The following is a 25,965-nucleotide window of genomic DNA, read 5'->3' as shown; positions in this document are numbered from 1 at the left end:
AAAAGTGTTGGTATTTTGATTCTATTGTGTTGAATCCATAGAGCAATTTGACTTCTTAGTAATATTGAGTCTTCATGTTCATAAACAAAGTATACCTCTCCATTATTTTAGGTCTTCCCAGCAATGTCTTATGGTTTTGCATGTCTTTTGTTAAACATATTCCTGGTGGCTCAGTGGTAAAGAATCTGCCTGTCAATGCAGGAAACTCAGGTCTGATCCCTGGGTCGGGAAGATCCCTTGGGAAAGGAAATGGCAACCCACTCCAGTATTCTTGCCTGGGAAATCCCATGAACAGAGGAGCCTGGTGGGCAACAATCCATGGGGTTGCATAACAGTCAGATACAACTTAGCATCTAAACAACAGCAAACAACAGTCGTTTCAAGTCGGCTCCTGATTCCTGTTTACATGACTTTAAGTTTTTCCCAGTTTCATTTTCAAATAATAAGACAAAATGTTTTAGACTCATCTTGTACATTTCTTGCCACCGACTTGGTATCAGCCATTTCTTCAAAAAGACCCTACATTTTTCTTTTTAAAGTAGGATGTTTCAATACCACAATCTGGGTGCTAGGGATGAACGTTGCTTTTGGTTCGATCACTGTTTCTAGGTCTAATTGTTCCTTAAACAGGCTTGCAACCAATTTTCCAATGTTAGCCACACCTTCACACTCTCCTCCCTCTCAAAAGTTATAATTGCCCCTAGGTCCTAAACTTTCAGGAAATTCCATAGCCTTCTCCCCCCAGCTTTCCTGGTAGCCCAGCTGGTAAAGAATCCACCTGCAATGCAGGAGACCCCAGTTCGATTCCTGAGTCAGGAAGATCCACTGTAGAAGGGATAGGCTACCCACTCCAGTATTCTTGGGCTTCCCTGGTGGCTTTGCTGGGAGAGAATCTGCCTGCAATGTGGGAGACTTGAGTTCGATCCCTGGATTGGGATGATCCCCTGGAGAATGAAACAGCTACCCACTCTACTATTCTGACCTGGAGAATTCCATGGACTATAGTCCATAGGGTCGCAAAGAGACACAACTGAGCAACTTTCGCTATAGCCTTCTCCAATCATGGTTAACATCCAGTCTTTTCATGTCTGTTCATTCATTTCTGGTCCATCATCTTCCCAGTTTGTTATTGCATTTGTCTCCCCTCCTATTAACCCATTCTTGTGGGTTTATGCCCGCAGTAGACAAAATCGCTTTATTCTTGATTCATGGGGGCATTAGGAGGAAGTGAAAGAAAGTACATGTGCCCACTTTCTCATTTTTTACTTCTGAAAGTCTCCCTTGATCTTTGTATCCCTGGTTCACATCTAATCATTATTACTCCTATTTGTGGAAGAACAGTGTCCTCTCTTGGGCTTGCTTTGTGACAAGATGGGTCAGTCCAGGACATGTTGGATGAGTTTTTCCTAGACACTTTTCATTTCTCTTCTTTCCCCGACTTTGCCCCATATATTCCCTGACAATCACCGCATCACCTCAGTTTTAGATCCTGAACCTGTGTTTCAACACACATCTGTGATCCAGATTTTCTGATTCTCTCACGTTAGAACCCCTTCTTGCTTATGAACCTTGCTATGGACTAGTCACCAAAGCTTAATCTAGAACCCAGATTCCTGGATGAGGCAACTGGCCAACAGTAATCTGCAACAGAAACCCTTTAGCTGAGCAAGCCCTGAATGTGCTGACTTTTAAGGCACTTTTAAGGTCTGCTCAGACAGAAAGAAAGCTTTAGGAAAGGACTATTCTGATCTATAAAGCATGGGATGTCATCAAGCCAGAGTTCCTTGGGTCTGAAGGAAGATGAGCTCTGTTCCCCAACCCTAAAGTCCAGGGAGGAGACTTTTTTCAAAACATTTCATCTTCTGAGGAAGAGACAAAAAGACACATTATTTGGTTTGGAAGTTATTTTGCTTTGCCCGAGCTTTTCCTCATCTTCCAAATAATTTGTGGGATGAGTGGATTACCTGATATCTCTTGTGAAAAGGAAAAAAGGAGAGAGAAATAATTCTCATGATTCTCTGGGGGAGCAATATGGACTTCAAAATGGAAAAGGAGGCACCAGTGACATATTCTGTTCACCTCCAGCACACACTGCGTGGGGGATGCATCGACCACAAAATTCACGGTGCCAGAAATGAATGCCAACTGCTTATTTTCAAATGTGACATAATTTCCAGAGAATTTGATTCTGATCATTGCTATGACTGCCCGTGGTCATTCTGTTACTGGAAACCTACAATGCCAGTTCTTTGCTAAGTGTCTTTGGCAAGGCCTTAGTTAGTGTTTAATCACAGTAAGAAGGTTCCAAAGACTTTATTAGCCGTATAAAGAATTACAGAGATATTAGCCTAAGTTGGATGGAGCCCAGAGCAGCTGTACTGCGCTTCAAGGGCAGGAGGATGTCTCAGAGATATATTATGCTAACAGAAAAGCACCCTGGGATTTAACCTTTACAATAATGGACGTTAAGTGTTCCTTGTTTTACAAAATAGCTCTATTTCTGAAAATTGTGTAAATCTGACATCTTATACCCCTTCTTATTTCCCAATCAATAATTACAATATCCAGAACACTTAATCTCCAATTATGGCTGATGTCAATGTACATACTGTTATCTTTTTTTATGTATTTATTTCTAATTGAAGGATAATTACTTAACAGTATTGTGTTGGCTTCTGCCAAACCTCAACATGAGTCCGCCATAGGTATACCAATGTCCCCTCCCTTTTGAACTTCCCTCCCACCTCCCTCCCGTCCCACCCCTCTCAGTTGTTACAGAGCCCGGGTTTGAGTTCCCTGAGTCAGAGAACAAATTCCCACTGGCTATCTATTTTACATATGTTAATACATACTGTTGTCTTTTAATTCTTCTCCTTTTCCAAGTTTCTTTGACAAGTACTTGAATAGAAAGGATGTAAATATCTAATAGCTATGTATTTAGAAGACTGTTTATTAAATGTTTCAGTAAAATGACTATTCACTCAGTTTATTTTGATTTTTCCATATGGATAGGAATTAAGTCTAGGTCCAAATGTAGGACTGGGGTAGCACTGCCTTGTAAAAATAAGGGAGTCCATTAAATTTGCCATTTTTCTTCGTTCAGCTTACATATTTTGACGGTTCCAAAATGCCAAATTTTGGACTGATTAGTCTGTAACAATGTCTCCACAGAACCACCATTGAAAGACTAAAAATGGGGAATAAATGACATTTTAGAAGGCTAAATGCATTCTATTTGAAAGATTTTCCTTCGTAATCTTGATTATGACATTCTTCTTTTTATTGATGCTCAAATGCCCTCTCAGATCTGAAATGTTAATGACTTGTGTAAATGGTTTTTCAAAGATGTCCTTATGTGGCAAATATTAAAAAGAGCCTCCCAATATTTTTGGGAAATTAACTGATCCGTGAAACTCAGAGGCATAGGATCTGGTGGTTTACTCAAACTTCTAGAATGTCTTTGCATGTAAGGGCATCAGGTACTGGAGTGTTTTGGCTATGCATAATTTGTGGAAGGAGATAAACATGATTTTCCTTTTGAGAGTAAAAATAAAAATATTCTGGGGCTTCCCTGGTGGCTTAGTAGTAAAGAATTTGCTTGCCAATTCGGGAGACACGGGTTTGATCCCTGGCCTGGGAAGATCCCATATGCCTTGGAGCAACTAAGCCTGTGCCCTACAACTATTGAGCCTGTGCTCTGGAGTCAGGGAACTGCAACTTGAGGGCACGTGCCACAACTACTGAAGCCCATGTGTGCTAGAGCTCATGCTCCACAGCAAGAGAAACCACTGCAATGAGAAGCCTGAGCATTGCAACAGAGAGTAGCCCCTGCTCGCCATAACTAGAGAGAAGCCTGCACGGCAGCAAAGACCCAGTGCAACCAAGTATAACAAATAATTAAGTGATTAAAAATAAAAATATCCCACTGTTGAAAGGGGTGCAGTCAATATATTTTCCATTAATAATTAAATATTATCCCTTTCAAATTCACCTAATTTTCCATTCATTGCAGTGCTTGATTAGCCTACATCAGTGTTTCTCAAAGTCAATTTCGTACAGCATGAGTTCCCTGTGTAACAGTTTTCCATGCTGCATGTAAATCACCACAGTCTTAGGCAGCTCTAAATTACAAACATTTAGGTTTCCTCTTCCAGGATGACAGTAAAAAATGCTCTGCAGCCTCCAGCAAAACAAGCATAACTAGTGAAAATTATCTTTTAAATCCTAACATTTAAAGTCTCTGGAAATTGTCCTTAGGGTATACAGAAAATAAAGAAACACTTATTTAAGAAAACACAGTAAAATTTGGTAAGAACAGTGAGGGTCTGTAGCATTTGAACCATGACTCATCCATTTCCTCCCCACTTGCAGATCAGTGCGACAGCAACTCTATTCCAGGAAGGTGAAGTCAAGGACACAGCGCTCCTTCTTCTCCCAACTCTTACTTAAGGGATATGGTATCTTCCTGGGAGAGGTAGCCCACCAGAAATTTTCATCAGCCCCAGTGACACATTGGTAAGGAGGCTGAGAAACTGGAAACCTCATACATGGCTGGTAGAAATCCTGCCTTGGGAAACAGTTTGGCACGTCCTCAAAAGTTTAATCATAAGAGTTACCGTATGGCCCAGCAGTTCCACTCCCACACATAAACCCAAGAAAAATGAAAACTTATGCCCACCCAAAAGCTCTCGTGCAAATATTCATAGCAGCGTTATTTCTAAGAACCGAAAGGTAGAAACAACAGACACTCATCAGTTGATGAATAGGTATCACATGTAGTCTTCCAGGTGGCTCAGTGGTAAAGAATCCAGCTGCCAATGTAGACGACACAAGAGACTCAGTTTCGATCCCTGGGCTGTGAAGATCCCCTGGAGGAGGAAATGGCAACCCACTCCAGTATTCTGGCCTGGAAAATCCCATGGACAGAGGAGCCTGGCAGGCTACAGTCCATGGTGTCACAAAGAATCCAAACATGACTGAGCATACATAGCTAAGTGGTCTATCCACACAGTGGCATATTATTCAGCAATTTAAAAGAAATGAAACACACATGCCACAACATGGATGAACCTTGAAAACATTATGCTAAGTGAAAGAAGCCAGTCACAAGAGACCACATATTACATGATTCCTTTTTTACAAAACGTCTAGAATAGACAAATTTATAGAGAAAGTAGGTTAGCGGTAGCCTAGGTCTGGTGAAATAGAAGAAAGATGGGTGACTGCTAAAATGTATGGGTTTTCTTTTGGGACCAATGAACATATTACAAAATTGATTGTGGTGACGGCTTCACAATGTTGTGAAGAGAATAAGAACCATTGAATGGTACACTTTAAATGGGCGAATTGTATTACATGTGAATAAAAGTGTGAAAAACCTATATACGTCATTTTTAGCTCACATTTGCCATGGATCAGGAATCTAGGCATGACTCAAACTGAATCTGTGTGTTCCTCCCACCTCCATCCACTCCCTCCATATTGAAAGAATCGCTCCCTCTCTGATGATTTCCTGTTGGTGCTTTCAGAAACCTCTTTTGCACCTTCAACCTCAAGCCAGTCAACTCCTACCAATTCTTCTTTCTTAATATATCTAGAATTTGGTCCTCACCGTCCTTTTCTATTTGTAAAAAAATTATTTATTTTGTTGCTCTGGGTCTTTTTGTAGCATGGGGGATCTTTAATTGCAATATGTGGGATCTAGTTCCCTAACCAGGGATCCAACCCAGACCCCCTGCATTGGGAATGCAGTCTTAGCCGCTGGACACCAGGGAGGACCCTCACTGTCCACGTCTAAAACGACTTCCTTTCTCCATAACCCTGTTCTCTCTCCTGGATCACTACAATTGCCTCTTACCTTAGATTCTATTTGCCAGACACATCTATTGCCTTTTCATACCACTAAGTTAATTATGCACTATGGATTCAACATACGAATCTGGGAAGGAGGCGCAAAAATTCAGATGCTAACACCAGCGATGTGACTTCAGGCAATGTACCTAAACTGGCTGTGCCTCTCTGGCTTCACCTACATAATTATAATAATAACAGCTGTAACTACCTCATAGAGAAAGACAAAAGGTCAAATGACAAATCAGATAACATGTAAAGCTGCCTTCAATTAGCTTATACTATGCAAATGTAAGGCTTTATTTTTATTGATGATGATCATCCATCATGATGAGTCATCACTGGCCACAAATAACTGGCTGGCTTAAGGAAGCATGGTTATTCAGGCTAATTATCCTTTTTTTTAATTGGAGTGTAATTGCTTTTCAATAGTTTCTGATGTACAACAAAGTGAATCAGCTATAGGGGTACATATACCCCCTCCTTCTCGAACCTTCCTCCCACCGCCGCATCCCGCCCCTTCTGGTCGTCGCAGAGCACCAAGTTGGGCTCCCTGTACTACACAGCAGCATCCCACGAGCTACCCATTTCACACATGATAGTGTATGGATGTCAATGCGACTCTCTCAATTCGTCTCTAAGCTCCCCTCTTATCCTCATCACAGGGAAACTACAAGGGTTTTAGGAATTCTGTCCCAGGAACCAGTGCCACGACCAAAGGAACACATTCACTTGAACACAAAAATCATTGGTCAGCTTAGAACTCTTTCAGTGTCCCTCAAGGGGTAGGTGTCGGGAGGAAGACAGGAAGTGGAGTCAGCTGTCATCTCATAGCATTTGGCTTTAAAGAGGAGACACATAGGACAATAACTAGAAGTATGACCAAGAAAATTATGTTCTTAAGCCTTGCCAGAATTTTAAAGTTCTAACTTAAGACCTGACTCCTTTCATTCAACATTTTACTCAACGTTTATGAGGTCCTACCATGCGATGAGGAAACACAGCTGAACATGATCGCGGTCCTAGATGACAAACAACTAGCTGCGTCCAGTTGACCTGCATCTGTGGGTCTTTGAATTTCTGGAGTCTGCAGTTCAACCAACCATGGATGAAAAATATTCCCCCCAAATCCAGAACAATTCAAAAGGCAAAACTTGAATTTGCCCAAACCAGCAACTACTGTTGACGGTTGAACAACAGAGGTTTGAACTGTGCAGATCCACTTATACACCGATTTTTTTCAATATATACTACAGTACTACACAATCCAAGGTTGGTTAAACTTGCAGAAGTGGAACTTCAAATATGGAGGGCCCACTGTCAAGTTCACTTCTAATTTTTTAGTTCAAGGAGGGTTGGCATCCCTAACCCCCAAGATGGTCAAGGGTCAACTGTCTTTACATAGCATTTACATTGGATTAGGTGTTATAGGTAACATAGAGATGATTTATAATATCTGAGAGAATGGGTGTAGGTTACATGCAAATTACACCATTTAATATAAGCTACTTGAGCATTCTTGGATTTTGGTCTCCATGGGAGATCCTAGAACTAATTCCCTATGGATACAGAGGGATGACTGTATACAGTTCCTGAGCAGGAGAGACAGTTCTGTGTGTGACATGAAGGTGTAAGAGAGCCCTTACTGGCATTCTTCTTCATAGAATTTGTAAAACCTTTATAGGCTTGGGGCTTCCTCTGTGGCCCAGCGGTTAAGAATCTGACTGCAATGCAGGAGATGTAAGAGATGTGGGTTCGAGCCCTAGGTCAGGAAGATGCCCTGGAGGAAGGCATGGCAACTCACTGAAGTATTCTTGCCTGGAGAATCCTATGGACAGAGGAGCCTGGCAGGCTAGGGTTGCAAAGCCATAGGGTTGCGAAGAGTCGGACACGACTGAAGCGACTTAGCAAGCAAGCAAGCAAGCAAGCAAGCATACAGGTTTTGAGGTCGAATAAAATCAGAGCTGGAAGGGAACTTAGAGATCATCTAACACAGTCCTTTCATCTTACAAATGTAGGAATTTGGGTCCCAAAGAGGCTACATAGCTTGCCCAAGGACATACATATAGTAAGTGGCAGATTCAGAAATAAATCCCCTATCTTCTGCTTCCCAATTCAGGGAATTTTCCACTACTGCATGCCAGATCATACACACAAGTGTCCACTTCTTGTATTTCTAATTTCATATAGCTGAACTATTACTTTAAATGGTAATGTTAATGAATTCCATGAGTCAGCGCTTATTTTCATATTCTGCCAATTAATCGTGGTTTGGGGGTAATTCACTCCAAGGCCTTGGATTGTAAAATGCAGCGTCAGCTGTTTTTTTTTTTTTTTTTTCTCAAGGTAATTCATTTCAAAATTTGGACCAAGGACACCGAATGTCGTTCAGAGTTAGCTGGATTTGTCTCTAAATGTCCTTGAATTAAAAATCTACAGTCCTGTTTGTTTTTCCCACAGCACAGCTACAGGGAGCAACTGTAACATTGGGTGGGGGTGGGAGGGGGGTCCCACAGAACCTGGAGAGGTGGGTTGGGAGGGGGGTCCCACAGAACCTGGAGAGGTGGGTACACTGGGGAACGGGAGGCTCAGGCTTGAGGTAACCCTGCTGTAACCTGGTGGGTGATGTGCCGAAGCGACTGTTTTGGGAGGTGCCCTTTCTTTTAACTGCAGCTAGAGATGACAGTGGGAAGAACTTCTGTGATTTCTGACCCTGGACTCCCCTTCTGCAATCTGGACTGGTCTCTTACCATCTGTAAAATATCACTTTCATTTGGAAACCAGGAACATCTTCTACTTCATCTAGAACTAGTTACTTTCCCAGCCAGGAGCACATGGAAGTCAAGGAGAAACAGGAAAAAAAAAAAAAAAAATCATTCAGTTACACAAAACAGCCATTTTTATGCCCAAGGCACTTGGTAATTGGATTAATCTTCAGGGGCCTCTGCCATCCAACCTGATCTCTTGAGCTTGTCAGAAGAGGCAAAGACTAGAACTGTGGTCTTGAGCAAGTAATGTCATCACTAAGCATAAGAGATGGAAAACCTTTCTGAGCTCACGTAGTTTATTATTATAGACATGGAAGGCAGACTCAGAGAAATGAAACATCCTACATTACTTATATTTGTGGGGGTGCCTGCCTTCTCTCATTGCTCTCATGCCTCCTCACCTGTCAAATAAGGAGGTTGAACAAGATGACTTTTGATACCCTTCCCAACTCCGACATTCAATGCTGCCTGACAGGCGGAGTGGCCAGGCAGCCTTGGGCATCACCCAGGAATCTGACCTTTTGAATCTCAGGTACAAACCAGACCTACTAAATGAGAATCTGAGTTTGAACCAAATCCCCAGGTGAGTCCTATGCACATTAGAGTCGGTTTTAGAACAATCAGGTTGATTTGTATTCTTCCCAGAAGGCTTTCAAATGTGTCATTCTCTTGTTGGCCTGCAGATGTCAGCAGAGAGCTAACGGTGGTCTTTCTGGAGAGGCGGGACCTACAGAAAGTTTTTATTCCCATTTCTCCTGTCCCGCCCTTCAAGTTCCTGAGCACTCTGGCCTGTTACCCAGTAAAGCTGGAGGAGTGGGCTGCAAAATGTATTTTGAAGCTGTTCACATCACAGACACTTCATTGTCTGCCCTTCCAGAAAAGAACTGGACCTAGAGGCCCTTCTGTCTCATGAGCAGACTCCCACTGAGTGATTTTTTTAAAAACCCAAAATCTGTGTTTCCTTGACAATTCAGGCAAATCTGTGGTGGATACTCTGACAGTATGGTACCATAATGAACTATATTTTGGTCCCAGAATTTATTTATTAAGGTATTTGTATTGTCTTGTCTTGATCAATTCTTAAAATTTTTAATTATAATGACCATCTTTCCAGTAAACCAAAGGTCAAAGTCTTCCATGTTATTATATAAATATTAGTCCCTTGGACTGCAAGGAGATCAAACCAGTCAATCCTAAAGGAAATGAACCCTGAATATTCATTGGAATGACTGAGGCTGAAGATGAAACTCCAAACCTTTGGACCTAAGGTGAAGAGCCAACTCATTGGAAAAGACCTGATGCTGGGGAAGACTGAAGGCAAAAGGAGAAGGAGGTGACAGAGGATGAGATGGTTGGAAGGCATCTCAGTGAACATGAATTTGAGCAAACTCTGGGAGACAGTGGAGGACAGGGAGGCCTGCAGTACTACAGTCCATGGGGCTGCAGAGTCAGACACAACTTAGCGACTGAACAAAAACAATTTGCATAACCCATTAGACTTTTTAAACACTTTTAATTTAACATATTCTTGAAAACTATTTGTAACATAAGGTGTGTAGGCTACTCTGAGTTATAGGTGATGGTCCTGAAGCTGGAAGTTCATCTAGTAATTTGTGAAAATAAGACTTGGATCCAGGTGGCACTAGTGGTAAAGAATTTGTCTGTGATGCAGGAGACTGCCTGTACTGCAGGAGACCTGGGTTCGATTCCTGGGTTGGGAAGATCCCCTGGAGAAGGAAATGGAAACCCACTCCAGTATTCTAGCCTGAGAAATCAGATGGACAGAGGAGCCTGACCGGCTATAGTTCATAGGGTCGCAAAGAGCCAGACACAACTTAGGGAGTCAAAATACATGACAAAATCTCTTTAGACTTGAGACCTCAGCAGCACAAATCTGTGCTCCTTGAGAAAAAGACAGCCCATGAGGTGAGCCTGCACTGGCCCAGGCTCTCTGCTGAAACTCGATGAGGTGAGGTGACAGAGACTGGAGGTTGGGAAGGCCAAGGTGGCTGGAATTTGCTGGGCACAGCATCTGAGATCAGGGAGCCATGAAAAGAAAGTTCCAGAAAAGCACACAGGGTTCCCTTGTGTTGTCTGCTGAATCTGTGTGAACCCCGGAAGGCTGGGTAGAACAACTTCTGAGGAAAGCACTGATACCAGAGCTCACAGTGAGCTGGGAATTCCAGTTCCCTCCAGCTAGGGTGGGAGGTCCCCATGTAGGGCAGGGGTCCCCAGTCCCCGGGGCTACGGACAGATACTGGTGGGTGGCTGTCAGGAGCTGGGCCGCACAGCTGGAGGTGAGCGGTGGGTGAGCCAGGGAAGCTTCATCTGTTTTTACAGCAGCTCCCCATTGCTCGCGTTACCACCTGAGCTCCACCTCCTATTAGATCAGCAGAGGCATCAGATTCTCATAGGTGCTCAAACTGTACTGCGAACTGTGCAAGGGAGGGATATGGGTTGCATGTTCCTTGTGAGAATCTAATGCTTGACAATCTGAGGTGGAGCTGAGGTGGTAGTGTTAGCAATGGGGAAGGGTTGCCACTGCCTCACCCCCAGATGGGACCAGCCAGTTGCAGGGAAAAAAGCTCAGGGCTCCCACTGATTCTGCATGATGGTGAGTTGTATATATTTCATTATATATCACAAGGTAATAATAATACAAATAAAGTGCACAATAAAGGTCATTGGAGAAGGAAATGGCAACCCACTCCAGCGTTCTTGCCTGGAGAATCCCAGGGACAGCGGAGCCTGGCAGGCTGCCGTCTATGGGATCTCACAGAGTCGGACACGACTAAAGCGACTTAGCAGCAGCAGCAGCAAAGGTAATGCACTTGAATCATTCTGAAACCACCTCCCCCCACACCCAATCCGAGGAAAAACTGTCTTCCATCAAACTGATCCCTGGTGCTGAAAAGATTGGAGACCACTACCCTAGGGGACTAAGAGTCCTCCTGGAAAGCGCCTTAGCCTGTTCTAACTGGGGGGTGAGCTGGTGAAGAGGATTCAGTGACAAAGCTCCGCTCAATCAGAACCCACCTCAGCTCCCAGAATGGAAAGGTGGAGGAGAAGAGAAAAGGAGGGATGGGAGAGGTGTTCCGTGGAGGGTTGAAGGGAGAGCTGTTCCAAGAAGAGAAAGACAGGTGCTTCACACAGTTGACGTCTCATAGAAATGTCAGAACAACTGTCAGGAAACAATGAGGCTGAAGAAACCACCAGGTGACTATGGTGGAGAATGCTGTAACTTCTCTTTGTGACTCAAACCCACAATAGCTGTTGGCTTGACCATAGCACATGCAGGCACCAGATGTTCTTGGGCATTTGAGACCAGGGAAACTTGGGGCCTTGTAGACATTAGAGGGGAGAAGTCCTTTTCTCCACACAGCCTGAATATAGAGTGGGAGCCACAGTGCTTTGGGGGTGGGCATCACCCGGCTTTTTAGAAGGGGAAACCACGATGCCTCTGGTGTATTTCCAGAAAGTCTACTTTTTGACCTCTTTTGGCAAATTATTAGGGCCCACAGCCAGCCTGGGGCCATGAGGTTTTCCCGGAGGTGCAGCTATGAGCACGTGACCGGGAATACCCAGTGACCCGGGTGATCCCCACACACTGCCCGGGTCACTGCCTGGGAGCTCCTGCCTCTCACTGGGTGATGAGGCCCGGTGGGTTCACAGACCTTGAGTGGTCTTCTTATGTGTGAATGGAACTCTGGATGAAAGCACATCCCCAAGTAAGAATTCAGTCGTGTTTGACTCTCTGTGACCCCATGGACTGTAGCCCAGCTGGCTCCTCTGTCCATGGGATTCTCCAGGCAAGAATACTGGAGTGGGTTGCCATTTCCTCCTCCAGGGGATCTTCCTGTCTCAGGGATTGAACCTGGATCTCCTATATTGCAGGCAGGTTTGTTACCGTCTGTGCCAACAGCTCTGGAAAAGTGAGTAAATTGACAGGTGGTTTTTCCTTTAGTGAATACAAAAGTAATTCTCTTATAAGCTGGGTCTTGATTATCATTCTTTTGCTTGAGACCCTTTCCTTAGGTTACCTAATAGGGCTTAAGACTTCATATGCCATCAAGTTCTTGGTCTAGACTATGTTTATCGTCCTCTGGAAGCATTAAGGCAGCTTTGCCTAAGCTGCCCATTCTACCCATTCCTGCTGAAAAATGATCAGACCTTTCCAATTTTCACCCACCCCCTTCCCATGCTCACTGAGTTTTCATGAGAAAGAATGTGAGGGAAACTTGTTAGCATCATGTTTTCAGCTTTATTGAAATTCTTACAAAAGGTCTGATGTATTTTAGGCCTGGCCTAATTTCCTTTAGTCCCTGAAATACAGGATCATGGCTATTTCCATGTCCTTTTAAGTAGGAATGTAAACTAGTAGACTTTGCTTTTAAAGTTCAAACACATATCACTATGGTTTTTCACTGATGTAAAGCAAAACTTATGTTTTCCCAAATGAAAAGGCCAAGTAAGAAAGTTACATGCGTCTTCATTGGTGGGATAACTGGATTCTTTGTCAGAACACACTTGGGGATTTATTTCACTCAATGTGACATTCTTCCACATTGAGTATTTTCTTTTTTTTTTTAAATGCAAACTTTGCGATGTACTGAGCTATGTAGTAAAGAGTGCCGTGTTCATATATGCATACATATATTGGCTCTGGGAAAAGATGCATGAGTACATGCATGTTATGTAAACATAGCAGATAATAAGCATATTATAAGCAAAGAACAACCAATAGCATGTATTGGTTTCGTTGTCAGCCAGGAGCTTTGCTGGTCTTATCCCCAGAGGGTCCCAGCTATCACTTTCCCCAGGCAGGCGATGCTCACCAGGTAGGAAAGGTGATTGTGTATCTGAGGCATGTCTGAGTTGGTGGGCCTACGCTCACTAGCTTCCATGAAGCTCCCCAGGCCTAGAACACAGAAATGCCCAGCATGACCTCCTCTTCGTGTCAAAAGCAGACTCTGATCTCCCCATCATTAGGAAAGGGGTGCAGACTGAGGGCTCCCAGAGGCCCGCAGCCTCTTCTTCCCCTAGATGTAGTAGGGAATCCTCATTTCCTTCCAGTCTTATAGGCTCCATCAGGACATGTGTTCTCTTGACCACAGGATGACACCCAAAGCGCCCTGGAAGGTTCTGTACCATCACCTCCAGACAGCTCTGAGACACAGGCAATGTGGCTTTAGCCCTGATTGCCAGATGACTCGGGTTGGCCTTGGTTTAACCCAGATAGCTCCTGTGCCACCCCCCAAACCCACCCTCCTGTGTGGATGGCCGCTTGGAAGCCAGTCACATCCAACCTTGAACTTACACCCTATGGGATTTGGAGTATTTAATCTTTAGTCACACTTGTGCCGCACCCCAGCTCCTTGCTTGAGTCTAAGCAAAGACACACGAGAGTTCAGGTCAAAACAATGGTCTCACTCTCCATCTGGCTGATGGGCTAGGGGAATGGGTCACTTGAGTGGCACCTGGAGGTCAAGTGGTAGGTACCCAAGCCAGCATGACTTGTAGGAGTGCTGCAAAGTGATACGTGAATTGAGCGCCCAGGATACTACGTAGCACACGTGGCAGTCACTCAGTAAATGTTCCTTTCACTTGCCTTCTCGGCATCCAGACTGGTTCCTGCAGGAGGCTGGCATCTCCCTCTCACTCCTAGAGCCGCTCCTGCTCTATGTCACTTTCCTGAACTAACAAACGCTGTGCAGAGGCAGAGTAAAGAGGGGAAGGTGAATCACTCAGTATCGTCTCTTGCTGGTCAAAACTCTTGGCCTGAGGTTTGGGAATGATCTGCAGAGTAAACGACCTGGGATGCCTCCTGCCCATCTTCACTGCTGCATTGGTCACCAGGATCCATCGGTAACTCACAGACCACAGAGAACATGGACAAGTAGCCCTGATGGCATGGTGTTTAGAAGACTCTGGGAAAAGGCAATCCAGTCAACCAGGGCTCCACACAGGAACCGTGGTGGAAGGGAGAGACAGGCATGGATCCCAGAGTTGTGCTTTGGAATAGATGTCCAAGAGGAGAAGGGCGACAGGTCACCGTGGTCCTGGGATGGGAATTACAGGGGTCTGGGGGTGCTGGGCTGGGCGTGGAGGGCAGAGGCGTGGCCAGGGGAGCCCCGAGCATTGCCCCCACCCCAGGAATGCAGGAAGGAGGCTGGGCAGCTGGGCCCAGACTTCGGGCTGTGCCCACTGTTAGTGTCTCTTGCACGTCACGCCAGCATCCTCAGCGTGCCCGCAGTTTGTCACCCCCCACTTGGAGAAGCTGCAGCGGAAGATGCTTTCCTCAGTACCCTTGCAGGCGACATCGTCCATCCAAATTCTCCCTGTACCTGTGGAGACAAGTGGACACGTGTCTTAGCAGAGATGCAGGGGCACAGGACAGACAGGCGCTGTCTGTCAACGCTGTCTGTCCCAAATCCTGCCTCAATTCTCCAGTCGAGTGGACCCCCTGCCTTCACCACGCCACCGAGACCAACACATCTTCTCTAGGCGCAGTTTCTTGAAAGCAGCATCAAAATAATTTACAGTGAGGATGGTTTCCCTGGTGGCTCAGTGGTAAAGAACCCACCTGCCAATGCAGGAGATGTAAGAGTCGTGGGTTCAATCCCTGGGTGGGGAAGATTCCCTGGAGCAGGAAATAGCAACGCACCCCAGTAGTCTTGCCTGAAGAATCCCATGGATAGAGGAGTCTGGTGGGCTACAGTCCATGGGGTCACAAAGAGTCAGACACGAATTAGCAACTAAACAATAACCAGGATGGTATTTACTGAGCAGCTCCGATGTGTCAGGCCTCTTACACATATGATCTTCGTCCATTCCCACCACAGTGCTGTGAGATGGGCATGAATAACCCTTTTTCTAGATGGGAAAACTGAGGTTCAGAAAGCAATCAGTGCAAGGTGTCTCAGCTTGTAAGTGGCAGAATCTGAACTCAAGCCCAAGTCTTGCTGTCTCTCAGGCCCACACTTTATACAAGATGCTTAATAGCTTTTGAGATTTTGGCCATGCCACATAACCTGTGGGCTTTTAGTTCCCTGACCAGGGATCAAACCTGTGCCCCCTGCAGTGGAAGCACAGAGTCTTAGCCACTAGACCACCAGCAAAGTCCCTGCTATTGAGATGTACCTTGTGGCCTTTGCTGCTGAATATTCAGACAAGACATAATCAGAGGGACAATGTCAAATAGATCTAACTTGGACAGATCCAGTGCCCCATAACCAAATATCTCAGTGTCAACATCACCTCCAGTCTTTTGAAATTTAAAGCTGATGGTCTCACACAATGAGCTCCAAACAGTGGTCCTTGGAATGACAGCAGATCTCAGAAATTAACATTATCACCAGACATATATGCTATGACAGGCGGAAGCATCTGTAACCATAAGCAACTAGCTCAGTTCCCAAAATACAAGGTCCCTAAGACAGTCCAGCTGAGTTTTGCCCACCTGTTCACCCCGCCCTGTTCACTCAGCTCTTAGAGGAGGACCAACCTGATGGTCTGAGGGTGCCCATGCAGGGCGCCTTTAGTTGGTTTTCCCAGGATTGTACCAAGTCTCAAGAGACATACACTTGGCATTGAGGTCTTCAATGAATGTTAAGGGAATAGGGCAGCTGCATGAGGCTTCAAGGGAATGGAAAGGGCTTGTCTGGGGTCAGAGTGGTCAGTGGAGAGGGGAGAAGTCACCTGGAGCCCCACTGACTGATGATCTGGCAGGGCCATCAACCATGTTCTGGGGGGTTTTGGGGGCTGATGGTGAACTCAGGTCTTTAATTGTGGGAGCTCACTCGGGAGCACTCTGGAGTACTGCCTGAGCTTCAGGGCTCCCATCACCCATGGAGTCAGTAGTGTAGAGCTTTGCTACTCAAAGTGCGGTCCTAGATCAGCAGTATCAGAGTTTGTTAAAAACACACAACCTCACGCCCTGCCCAGGACCTACTGAACCAGAATCTACATTTGAACCAAGTGGTCCTGCACTGAAGTTTGAGAAGGACTGCTACAGCAGAAATAGGGCTTTACAACAAGTAGGACAAATCTCAAGTCTCAGCCCATCCAGGAGGATCATTTCAGTTGTAAAAGTGGGAGGGGATTCCCAGGATGTGAGACTTTCGGTGCTGAAACTAAGTAAACTGAGAACCTACTGGGTAAACTTACTTGTTATGTTCAAGAGCTGGTACCAGAAATCATGGGGTTGAAGGTCAGAAACTGCGTTCCAACATTACCATGTCAATCTGGGCAAGTTAAACAAGGTAATTGTTGTTTAGTCACTGTGTAGTATCCAACTCTTTGCAACCTCATGGACTGTAGTCCACCAGGCTCCTCTGTTCATGGGACTGCCCAGGCAAGAATACTAGGTTGCCATTTCCTTCTCCAAGGGATCTTCCTGACAGAGGGATTGAACCCCAGTCTCCTGCCTTAGCAGGCAGATTCTTCACTGCTGAACCACAAAAGAACCCCAAATGAAGTAATAGTTCCTGTATTTTAAAGGGTTTTGAAATGCACCAAAACCCTACATGAAAGGCAGCTCAGGGACCCTAGCACCTGATCCTAGCACCATGCCTCCTTGTCCAGTCTCTCAGCAGCCAGACAACCTCTCCTTTTAGAGGAACTGTCGAGTATTGCTGTTGTTTAGTTGTTAAATCATGTCCGACTCTTTGAGAATTAAGATCCTCAAACCTGTCACTCACCCCTGGACTGCACGGGAAATTCCTTCACAAAGAGCATCCAGGGAACACCTAAACCATTTTGCTGCCCAGTAAGAAGCTCCAATATTTTGGCCAGCGATACAAAGAGCCAACTCACTGGAAAAGACTCTGATGCAGGGAAAGATTGGGGGCCGGAGGAGAAGGGGGAGACTGAGGACGAGGAGATTAGAGAGCATCACTGGCTCCATGGACATGAGTTTGAGCAAGCTCCGGAAGATAGTGAAGGACAGGGAAGCGTGCTGCAGTCCAAGAGTCGGGCATGACTGAGCGACTGGACAACAACAAATTGATGCAAGGACTTAGTGGTTTGGACATATTTTTGTTATGCTGAGATATTCAGCATGAACATCCCCTAGCAGTGAACTAGGGGAAAGAGCTGGGAGGAGAGATCTCCCGCTGTCTTTTTAAATGTTATTTGTTCATCATAGCCTCTTCCCTGGCCGGATACAGTGTGCCTCTTACACAATAAGCCCTTTGAGGCTGAGCAAAAATTCTCAGATTAAATGTCTCCTGGAAAACACATCAGTTTACAAATTACCCAGGAAAAGGTTGCAGACCCAAGAGCTCCGTGGGATTAGTCACACCCAAAACAAATAAAGCAGCAAATGAAGGAGACTGACAGATACAAAACAGGACCACGGTTACCAGTCCGAATGCGTACACAGGATCACGAAACTCCAAACTCTAGTTGGGCTTTGGCTAGGGAGTTCTAGCTAGTGTTCAGTCATGGAAGAGCCAATAAAATGAGAACAGGGTTGTTAAATCAGCAATACTCACAGCTGCAGTTATTGGGATATCACTAAAAGGGCCAATGAACTCGCAGATCATCTCTGCTCCCTGCCGTGTCAGAGAGGCTAGAACTCTCATGAATCCAGACACCAATCACTGTGTCAGCTGACATCCATGAGAGCTGACACCTGACGCTCATTGTGTGGCCTGAGCACCAGGAGGTCAGTATCACCCGGGAGCTCATCAGCAATGCAGGGTCTTAGACCCACCAGAACCTGAACCTGGGTTTGATTCCTGTGTCAGGAAGGTCCCCTGGAGGAGGGCACAACAACCCACTTCAGTATTCTCGCCTGGAGAATCCCATGAACAGAAGAGCCTGGTGGGCTACAGTCCATAGGGTTGCAGAGAGTCGGACACAACTGAAGCAACTAACAGACTGTATCCTAACAGGGTCTCCACCAGTCAACATGCCTCCAAGTCTGAGCCCTGCTCTAGTTAGGTCTGCTCCTCCATGCTGGTTCTCTCTGTGAGCTCCATAACAAGCCCCATTGGGAAGCAGGAAGGGGGTTCTCTGTTCCCCCACTTTAGAGTCAGAAAACTGAAGCTACATGTGAGGTTTTATCTTATGGAGGCAAAACTGAGACCAGAGGCCAGGTCTTCTGACACTTGGAGCCTAAGGGGATGCTGGAATGTGAGGGGATGGTTGGGATGAGTAAGCAGAGATTTTATTTTATTCTCATCATTCATTCATTCAATAAATATTTAAGTGTCTACTCCATGCTCAGCACTATTCTGGGTGTTTGGGCTACATTAGTGAACAGAAAATGATTTTTAAAAAACCCACTGCTGGTAAGAATATACATTGGTGGAGAATAGTATGGAGGGTTCTCAAAAAACTAAAAATAGAATTACCGTATGATTCAGCAATCCCACTTCCAGGTACATAGCCGCCAGAAACAAAAACTAATTCAAGAAGATACATGTACCCCAATGTCCATGGCAGCATTATGATTATACAGTTGCCAAGACAGGAGAGCAACCAAAGAGTTCCTCAACAGAGGAGTGTATAAAGAAGATGTGGTATATATTATATATACAACGGGATACTACTCAGCCACAGAAAAGAACACAACTTTGCTATTTGCAGCAACATGAATGAACTTGGAGGGGCATCACTCTAAGCAAAATAAGTCAGAAAAATCAAATACTTTATGATATCATTTGTAGGAGGAATCTAAAATAACACGACAAACTAACATGACTATACCAAAAAATGCATATGTACAGAAAACAAATTAGTGGGTACCAGTGAAGGGGAAGGGGCAACACATGGATGGGGAATGGGGAGGCACAAACAATTGGATGTAAGACAGGCTACAAAGATGTACTGTACAACATGGAGACTATAGCCAATATTTTGTTATTACTGTAAAGGGAAAGTGACCTTTAAAAATGGTACAAAAACAAAACAAGAAAAAGCAAAAATCTCTGCTTCATGGAGCTAACATCTGACCTGCTGCATGTTTACTTAGAGTGATATTAATAGAAGGAATGAGTTACCCTGAATCCTGAGGGCTGCCATCAGAGTGCCACACAGAGGCAGGCAGGACTGCTATCAGACAGATATTTAAGAGAAAGGAAAACTGAGGCCCCAGAAAGGTTAGCAGACCTGTCCCACAGCTATTACGGGAGGAGGAGATAGTGACCTCTGATGCCCAGCCAGTCTAGTCTCTGATCCTGACAGAAGCACATACACAGGGCACTTCATGGATCACCAAGTTAAGAGGTGGCACACCAAATTCGGCCCACTTCTTGCTTTTGTAAATAAAGTTTTATTGGAACACAGCACCCCCCCATCTAATTACACAAGTCTACCTTGTAGACTGCAGCTACTTTTGTCTGTAGTTACTTTCATGCGACAACTGCAGAGTTGAATGGTTGTGAGACAGACCATCTAGCCCACAAAGCCTAAAATATTTACTTCTGGCTGTCCCTTTAACATTTGCTGTCCCTTGCACTAAGCCACCTCCCAGTATTTAAATTTGATCTTAAGAAAAAAAAGAGCAAAAATGCTAATAATAATTAGAATGGACACTCTCGATCCATCCATCTACCTCCACCTACAAATCCATCTGCATTTGTACCCACCCTCACCTCCTTTGTCTGTCTACCTGTTTCACAGATTTTCTCAGTGGGTCCAGGACCAGTTCCCTGGGTGCTGCCCTGGTCTCACCCCCTCCATCTCTTTCTGGACCCTGTTCCAGCCATCACCTCCATCTTCTCCAACTGCACTCCCTCCCTCTCCAATAGCTCTTGGACCAATTTAAAATTAAAAAAAAATAAATCATCTCCAAGTCTTTCTCATTTGGGTCTTTCCTTGTTTTTTTCCCAGGGACACCGATCATTTAATTATTGAGGCCTGGCCAGGAAAACTTTTATGGTGCCAAACCACCAAGAGCATGCCAGGCTCGGCAGTTTCTTGTATGGCTCCGGGAGGATGCAGATTCTGCAGGCACACCAGTTTCTTCCTTCCTTCTTTCCTCGAACCTTCCTCCCGTTCCTCTTTCCTCCCTCCCACTTTCAGTTCAGTTGCTCAGTTGTATCTGATTCTTTGTGACCCCATGGACTGCAGCACGTCAGGCCACCCTGTCCATCACCAACTCCCAGAGTTTGCTCACTCATGTCCATTGAATCAGTGATGCCATCCAACCATCTCATCCTCTGTCATCCCCTTCTCCTCCTGCCTTCAATCCTTCCCAGCATCAGGGTCTTTCTAATGAGTCAGCTCTTCACATCAGGTGGTCAAAGTTTTGGAGCCACTTTATGCAGTACCTATCACATCCCAATGAGCCAGCTCATTGGAAAAGACTCTGACTGGGAAAGATTGAAGGCAGGAGGAGAAGGGGATGACAGAGGATGAGATGGCTGGATGGCATCATCGGCTCAGTGGACATGTGTTTGAGCAAACTCCAGGAGACAGGGAAGGACAGGGAAGCCTGGCGTGCTGTCCTTGGGGTTGCAGAGTCAGACACGACTTAGCGGCTAAACAACAGCAAATAAACTGAAGAGGAATGAGCTAGGTGGAGAGGAGGGAAAGGCATTGCAAACCTGAGGAAGAGCTGGCGATAGGACATGGAGATCGAAAACGGCTGTATGAGCTCGGAGCCCACATATGGGTGCATGCGGCTGAACGGTGCTCCGCCGAGGAGTGAGGCACTTTAGGACAGACCTTACTGCACTCAGCTAAGGAAAGCGGACTTGATCCTGAGGGCAGTAAAGACCCGCCAAGTGTTGGGCAGTGACAAGCAGGAGACCATTTTAGAAAGAGCCCCGGGAGCCAGGAAGAGGAAGGCCTAGAGGAGCAGGCGGCGAGCAGTGCGTGCAGGAAGGGGCTCCTGGAGGATGCCCCACCTCCTCCCAACAAGCAGCAAATGACTGTGCGCCCCGGGCCTGCGCTGTGCTAACTGCTTGCCATACACGATCTCATTTTTCATTTACCATCCTCCTGCAAAAGTGGAAGGGCTGAAGCCTGGGGAGGTTAGGAAGTCTGCTCCAGGTCACCAACCAGTAAGTGGCAGACATGGAATGCTAGCTAGGCTCTGTCCTAGAGGCTGAGCTCTGAGCCACTGCTCTACCCAGCCTGAGCTCCTAAGGCAAGAACAGTGAGAACGAAGAGGAGGGGATGGAGTCAAGGGCCCAAGAGGTCGACACTGGTAGAATCTGTAGGACCCAGGGACTCAGCAGAGAAGGAACAGGGGAGTGGGTGAGGGGAAGGGGAGGGACAGGTCTGCAGTCCTGCCTGGAAGGACAGAAACACATCGTAAGAGAAATAGAGATGATGGATGGCAGGGCTAGAGCTGGGGGCCTGGGAGACTCCATGAGGCTGAGGGTGAGCTGACTGGGGTAGGGAGTCTGGGCACCTGCCTGAAGGGAATCTGTGGTCAGAGGGGCGTCTGGACCTGAGGCACAGCCCTCCCTCTTCCAGGAGAGGTGGGCATCCCCCACCCTGCCCCACAGTTGGTGGGGCAGGCGAGCCCCCATGCCGTTTAGAATCTGTGAACAAGTCCACCTCCCCCTAAAATGAACATGCTGAGGTCAGAGACTATGCTGAGCCTAGTGCCTGCCCACAGAAGGAGCCGGAAGCCGCTCTGGGAAGAAGGAAGTGCAGCCGAGACAGGAGGCCCCCACCTCCCCCTGTGGACCTGTGAATAACACTGGGCCGGCCCGCTTGCCCAGGTCTCAAAGACCACGTGACCTAAGCTACTGGACAGCGATGGGGAGGTCAGGCCACTGTTCACTTTTAGGGCTTCTCTGGTGGCTCAGACAGTAAAGAGTCTGCCTGCAGCACGGGAGACCCAGGTTCGAACCCTGGGTCGGGAAGATCCCCTGGAGAAGGAAATGGCAACCCACTCCAGTATTCTTGCCTGGAAAATCGCATGGACAGAGGAGTCTGGCAGGCTACAGTCCATGGGGTTGCAAAGTCAGACACAACTGAGCCACTTCATATTCATATTTAATGGTGCAAATCTGATGCAAATGTAGAATCGAGTCTGGCTTCCCACTGCCTGATTTAAAGACTCCAGTGGCATTACTATACAATATTTTTATATATGTGGAATCTAGAAAAATTGTATAGATGATCCTATTGAAAGCAGAAATAAAGATACAGATGTAATGAACAAACATATGAATACCAAGGAGGAAAGAGGAGTGGGTGGGAGGAATTGGGAGATTAGGATTGACATGTATAAGGGCTTCCCATGTGGCACTAGTGGTAAAGAACCTGCCTGCCAATGCAGGAGATGTAAGACACGTGGGTTCAGTCCCTGGATCGGGAAGATCCCCTGGAGGAGGGCATGGCAATCTGCTGTAGTGTTCTTGCCTGGAGAATCCCATGAACAGAGGATTGTCCTGGACTGGCGGGCTACAGTCCATAGGTCTCAAAAAGCTGGACAAGACTGAAGTGACTGAGCATGAGTGACGTATATACACTATTGATACTATACATAAAATAGGTAGCTAATGAGAACCTACTCTATAGCACAGGGAACTCTACTCAATGCTCTGTGGTGACCTAAATGGGAAGGAAATCCAGAAAAGAGGGGATATATGTATATGTATACCTGATTCATGTGTATACCTGATTCATTCTGCTGAATAGTAGAAATTGACACAACATTGTAAAGCCACTACACTCTGGTAAAAATTAATTTAAAAAAGGCTTGAGTAGCAATTGTAGGGATTTCCCCTCAGGCCATATGATACAAATGTCGAGGAAGGATCTCCTGCATTGCAGACAGATTCCTCACAGTCTGAGCAATCAGGGAAACCCGATATGTTCCAGTGTCTCCTAGTTTATATTTTATCGGAACTTGAATTTGTATCTGACTTTTGTGTGAAAACTGTATAAATGTTAATTATGTTGAATTGGTTTCACAGTGCTTTTCAGAGCTATCATATCCTACTTCTCTGTATATTCGTTCTATTCATTTTTGAGAGTTTGATATTGAAACTCCAACTAAAAGTCTTAATTTATCTACTTTAAAAAATAAAGTAGAACTATATATAACCTGGTTCTGTATTTTCCAAGTCTCCTGTAAATGTGTTATCAGACTTTCATAATTTAAAAAAAAAATTTTTTTTTAAATCAAGGGAGGATGAAAGAGTTTTAGGTTAACCCTGCTTATGACAGTCAAATGACCTAGTGTGGCTTTTCTAAAAGAATGTATGACTTTTCCCCCTAAAATGTTTTGCTTCCACATATTAGGGAGAAGTCCTCATCAGAGGCGAAAATGGAAAAGTAAAGACTGATTCCCCATTTCTGTTTGTCCTGCAAACAAAGATGGCAGCTTTCCTTGCAGAAAACAGGCTGAGACCCACGGCACAGCTTCAGGTGGGAGGGAAGCACTTGTCCCCTCTGGGCTGTCCTCTGTGGAGCTGGACCCTTTGAACTCCCTGCTCACTGGGCCTTTCAGTCCAGAGGCCAGGACGCTGGGGTCAATCGGCTGCTCTCCACCAGCTGTCACAACAGATTTCACAAGAGCGCTTCAGTGAGCGCGATTGTCTTCATGGGCTCAGACTGGGCAGCTTGTAAACAAGAGATGTTTATTTCTCACGGTTCCAGGGGATGCAAGTCCGAGATCAGAGTGCCTGTGTGCTCAGATGCTGGGGTTCTAGGGACAGCCCCATTCTGACTGGGAGGCTCCTGTGTGTCCCCACGGAAGCCGGCAGAGCACCCTTAGGTTCTTTTACTAAGGTCCCATTATGAGGGCTCAACTTGTGACCTGGACACCTCCTCACAGGCCCCACCTCCTAATACCATCACACTGGGGGGTCAGGATTTCGACATATGAATATGTTGTTGTTCAGTCGCTTAGTCGTGTCTGACTCTTTGCAGGCCCATGGACTGTAGCCCACCAGGCTCCTCTGTCCACAGGATTCTCCAGGCAAGAATCCTGGAGTGGGCTGCCATTTCGTTCTCCAGGGGATCTTCCGACCCAGGGATGGAACCTGTGTCTCCTGCATTGCTGGCGGATTCTTTACCACTGAGCCACCAGAGAAGCCTGTGTGGATTTGGCTGGGGGGGGGCGGGGGCGGGGGATGGGGTAGGAGGGACACAAACATTCAGTCCACAACAGGGCAGGCCAGCAGGAGACAAAAGGAGAAAGGGAGTCCAATTCGAGGGAAGGAAGGAATGTTCTAATGGTCAGAACTGTCTGAAGACGGATGGCTGGAGGCTGTGAGCCCCCCGAGGTGGGAAGGACCCTGGTGGAGGCCGGGTGACACTCGGCAGGACTGCCGTCGAGGGGACCCTGGATGGGAGGGCAGGCCTAGGACTCCGGGCCCCTCGCCCCTCGTTCTCCGCTAGTGGGCGCCCTACCTTGTCCGAACTGAGCGGTGCGGTGCACGTCCTCGGCGCCAGGGAAACCCAGCATGCGGCACACCACGTCCCCGTCCTTCTTGTCCCAGCCGTCGTCACACACGGTGCCCCAGCGCCGCTCGTGGTACACCTCCACGCGGCCCTGGTGCGGGCCCGAGCCGTTCACCAGCCGCACCATCACCGCCTCCACGCCACCTGCCGGGAGCAACGCAGGGTCACGGTCACTCCCCCGAGCCTGGACACAGCCGTGGCCCCCCGGGGCCCTCCCCGGCTCCCCACCCCACCCGGATGGGGACGGGGGCTGGGGCTCCAATGAAGGCCAAGCAGGCAGCCAGCAGAAACCGTGGTGTCACCCCTGCCCTTCTCTCCACCTTTTTTAATACTTCTGTTTTTCCAGAGTAGTTTTAGGTTCATAGCAAAATTGAAAAGCAGGAACAGTGCTGGCTTTGGCAGTGCATGTGCTAAAATTGGAATGATACAGGGAAGACTAGCAAGGATGACATGTGAATTCATGAAGCATTCCATAATTTTTTTTTTACAGCTGCAATAGAAATCTGATACAAATTTCAGCATGGAGTGCATAAATTCCTGCTAATTACTGATTATTTAACCACTTTATTGAAGATCTAGGTCAAATCCACATTTAGTAATTATAGCACTAAATAAAAGTGTGAGAACTGGCTTTTCCCTTTACAGTTGGTGACTCTAGATATCCTATGAAATGAAAAAAGGAAACTTAAAAAAAAAAAAAAAAAGAAGGTATAGACCCCCCCCCTCCTCCACTCCCAACAGGGATAGCTTCCTCCCCAACCATCAACACCTGCCTCCAGAATGGTGCATTTGTTACTACACTTGATCTTAGCCAAAAGGCCGAGAAGCGATTGCATTTGTTATAATCCATGAACACATAGAGACATGTCGTAACCACCCCGAGTCGAGTTTACACCAGGGTTCACTCTTGGTATTGTCCATTCTATGGTCTGGAAAAATGTATAATGATATGTATTCACCAACATAGTAT

At 46.1% G+C, this 25,965-nt stretch overlaps 1 protein-coding gene and 2 pseudogenes across 1 annotated transcript in view; 1 reads left to right on the top strand and 2 right to left on the bottom strand.

Moving 5' to 3' along the window:
• Positions 1–12,859: 12,859 nt before the first annotated feature.
• Positions 12,860–25,965, bottom strand: part of SCARA5 (scavenger receptor class A member 5) — a 128,484-nt gene continuing 115,378 nt past the window's right edge. The window contains exons 8-9 of the mRNA XM_043891178.1: positions 24,945–25,139; positions 12,860–14,962 (exon numbers count right to left, since the gene is read on the bottom strand). Of these exons, the coding sequence (XP_043747113.1) occupies positions 14,826–14,962; positions 24,945–25,139 (332 nt within the window). The 3' untranslated portion in view covers positions 12,860–14,825. The remainder of the gene's footprint in view (positions 14,963–24,944; positions 25,140–25,965) is intronic.
• LOC122686349 lies at positions 25,382–25,475 on the top strand (annotated as a pseudogene).
• On the bottom strand, positions 25,592–25,826 carry LOC122686380 (annotated as a pseudogene).

This window comes from Cervus elaphus, chromosome 29 (genome assembly GCF_910594005.1).
Source record: "Cervus elaphus chromosome 29, mCerEla1.1, whole genome shotgun sequence".
NCBI classification, from domain to species: Eukaryota; Metazoa; Chordata; class Mammalia; order Artiodactyla; family Cervidae; genus Cervus; species Cervus elaphus.
The sequence above is the reverse complement of the archived record's forward strand: the minus strand, read 5'-3'. Positions and strand labels throughout refer to the sequence as shown.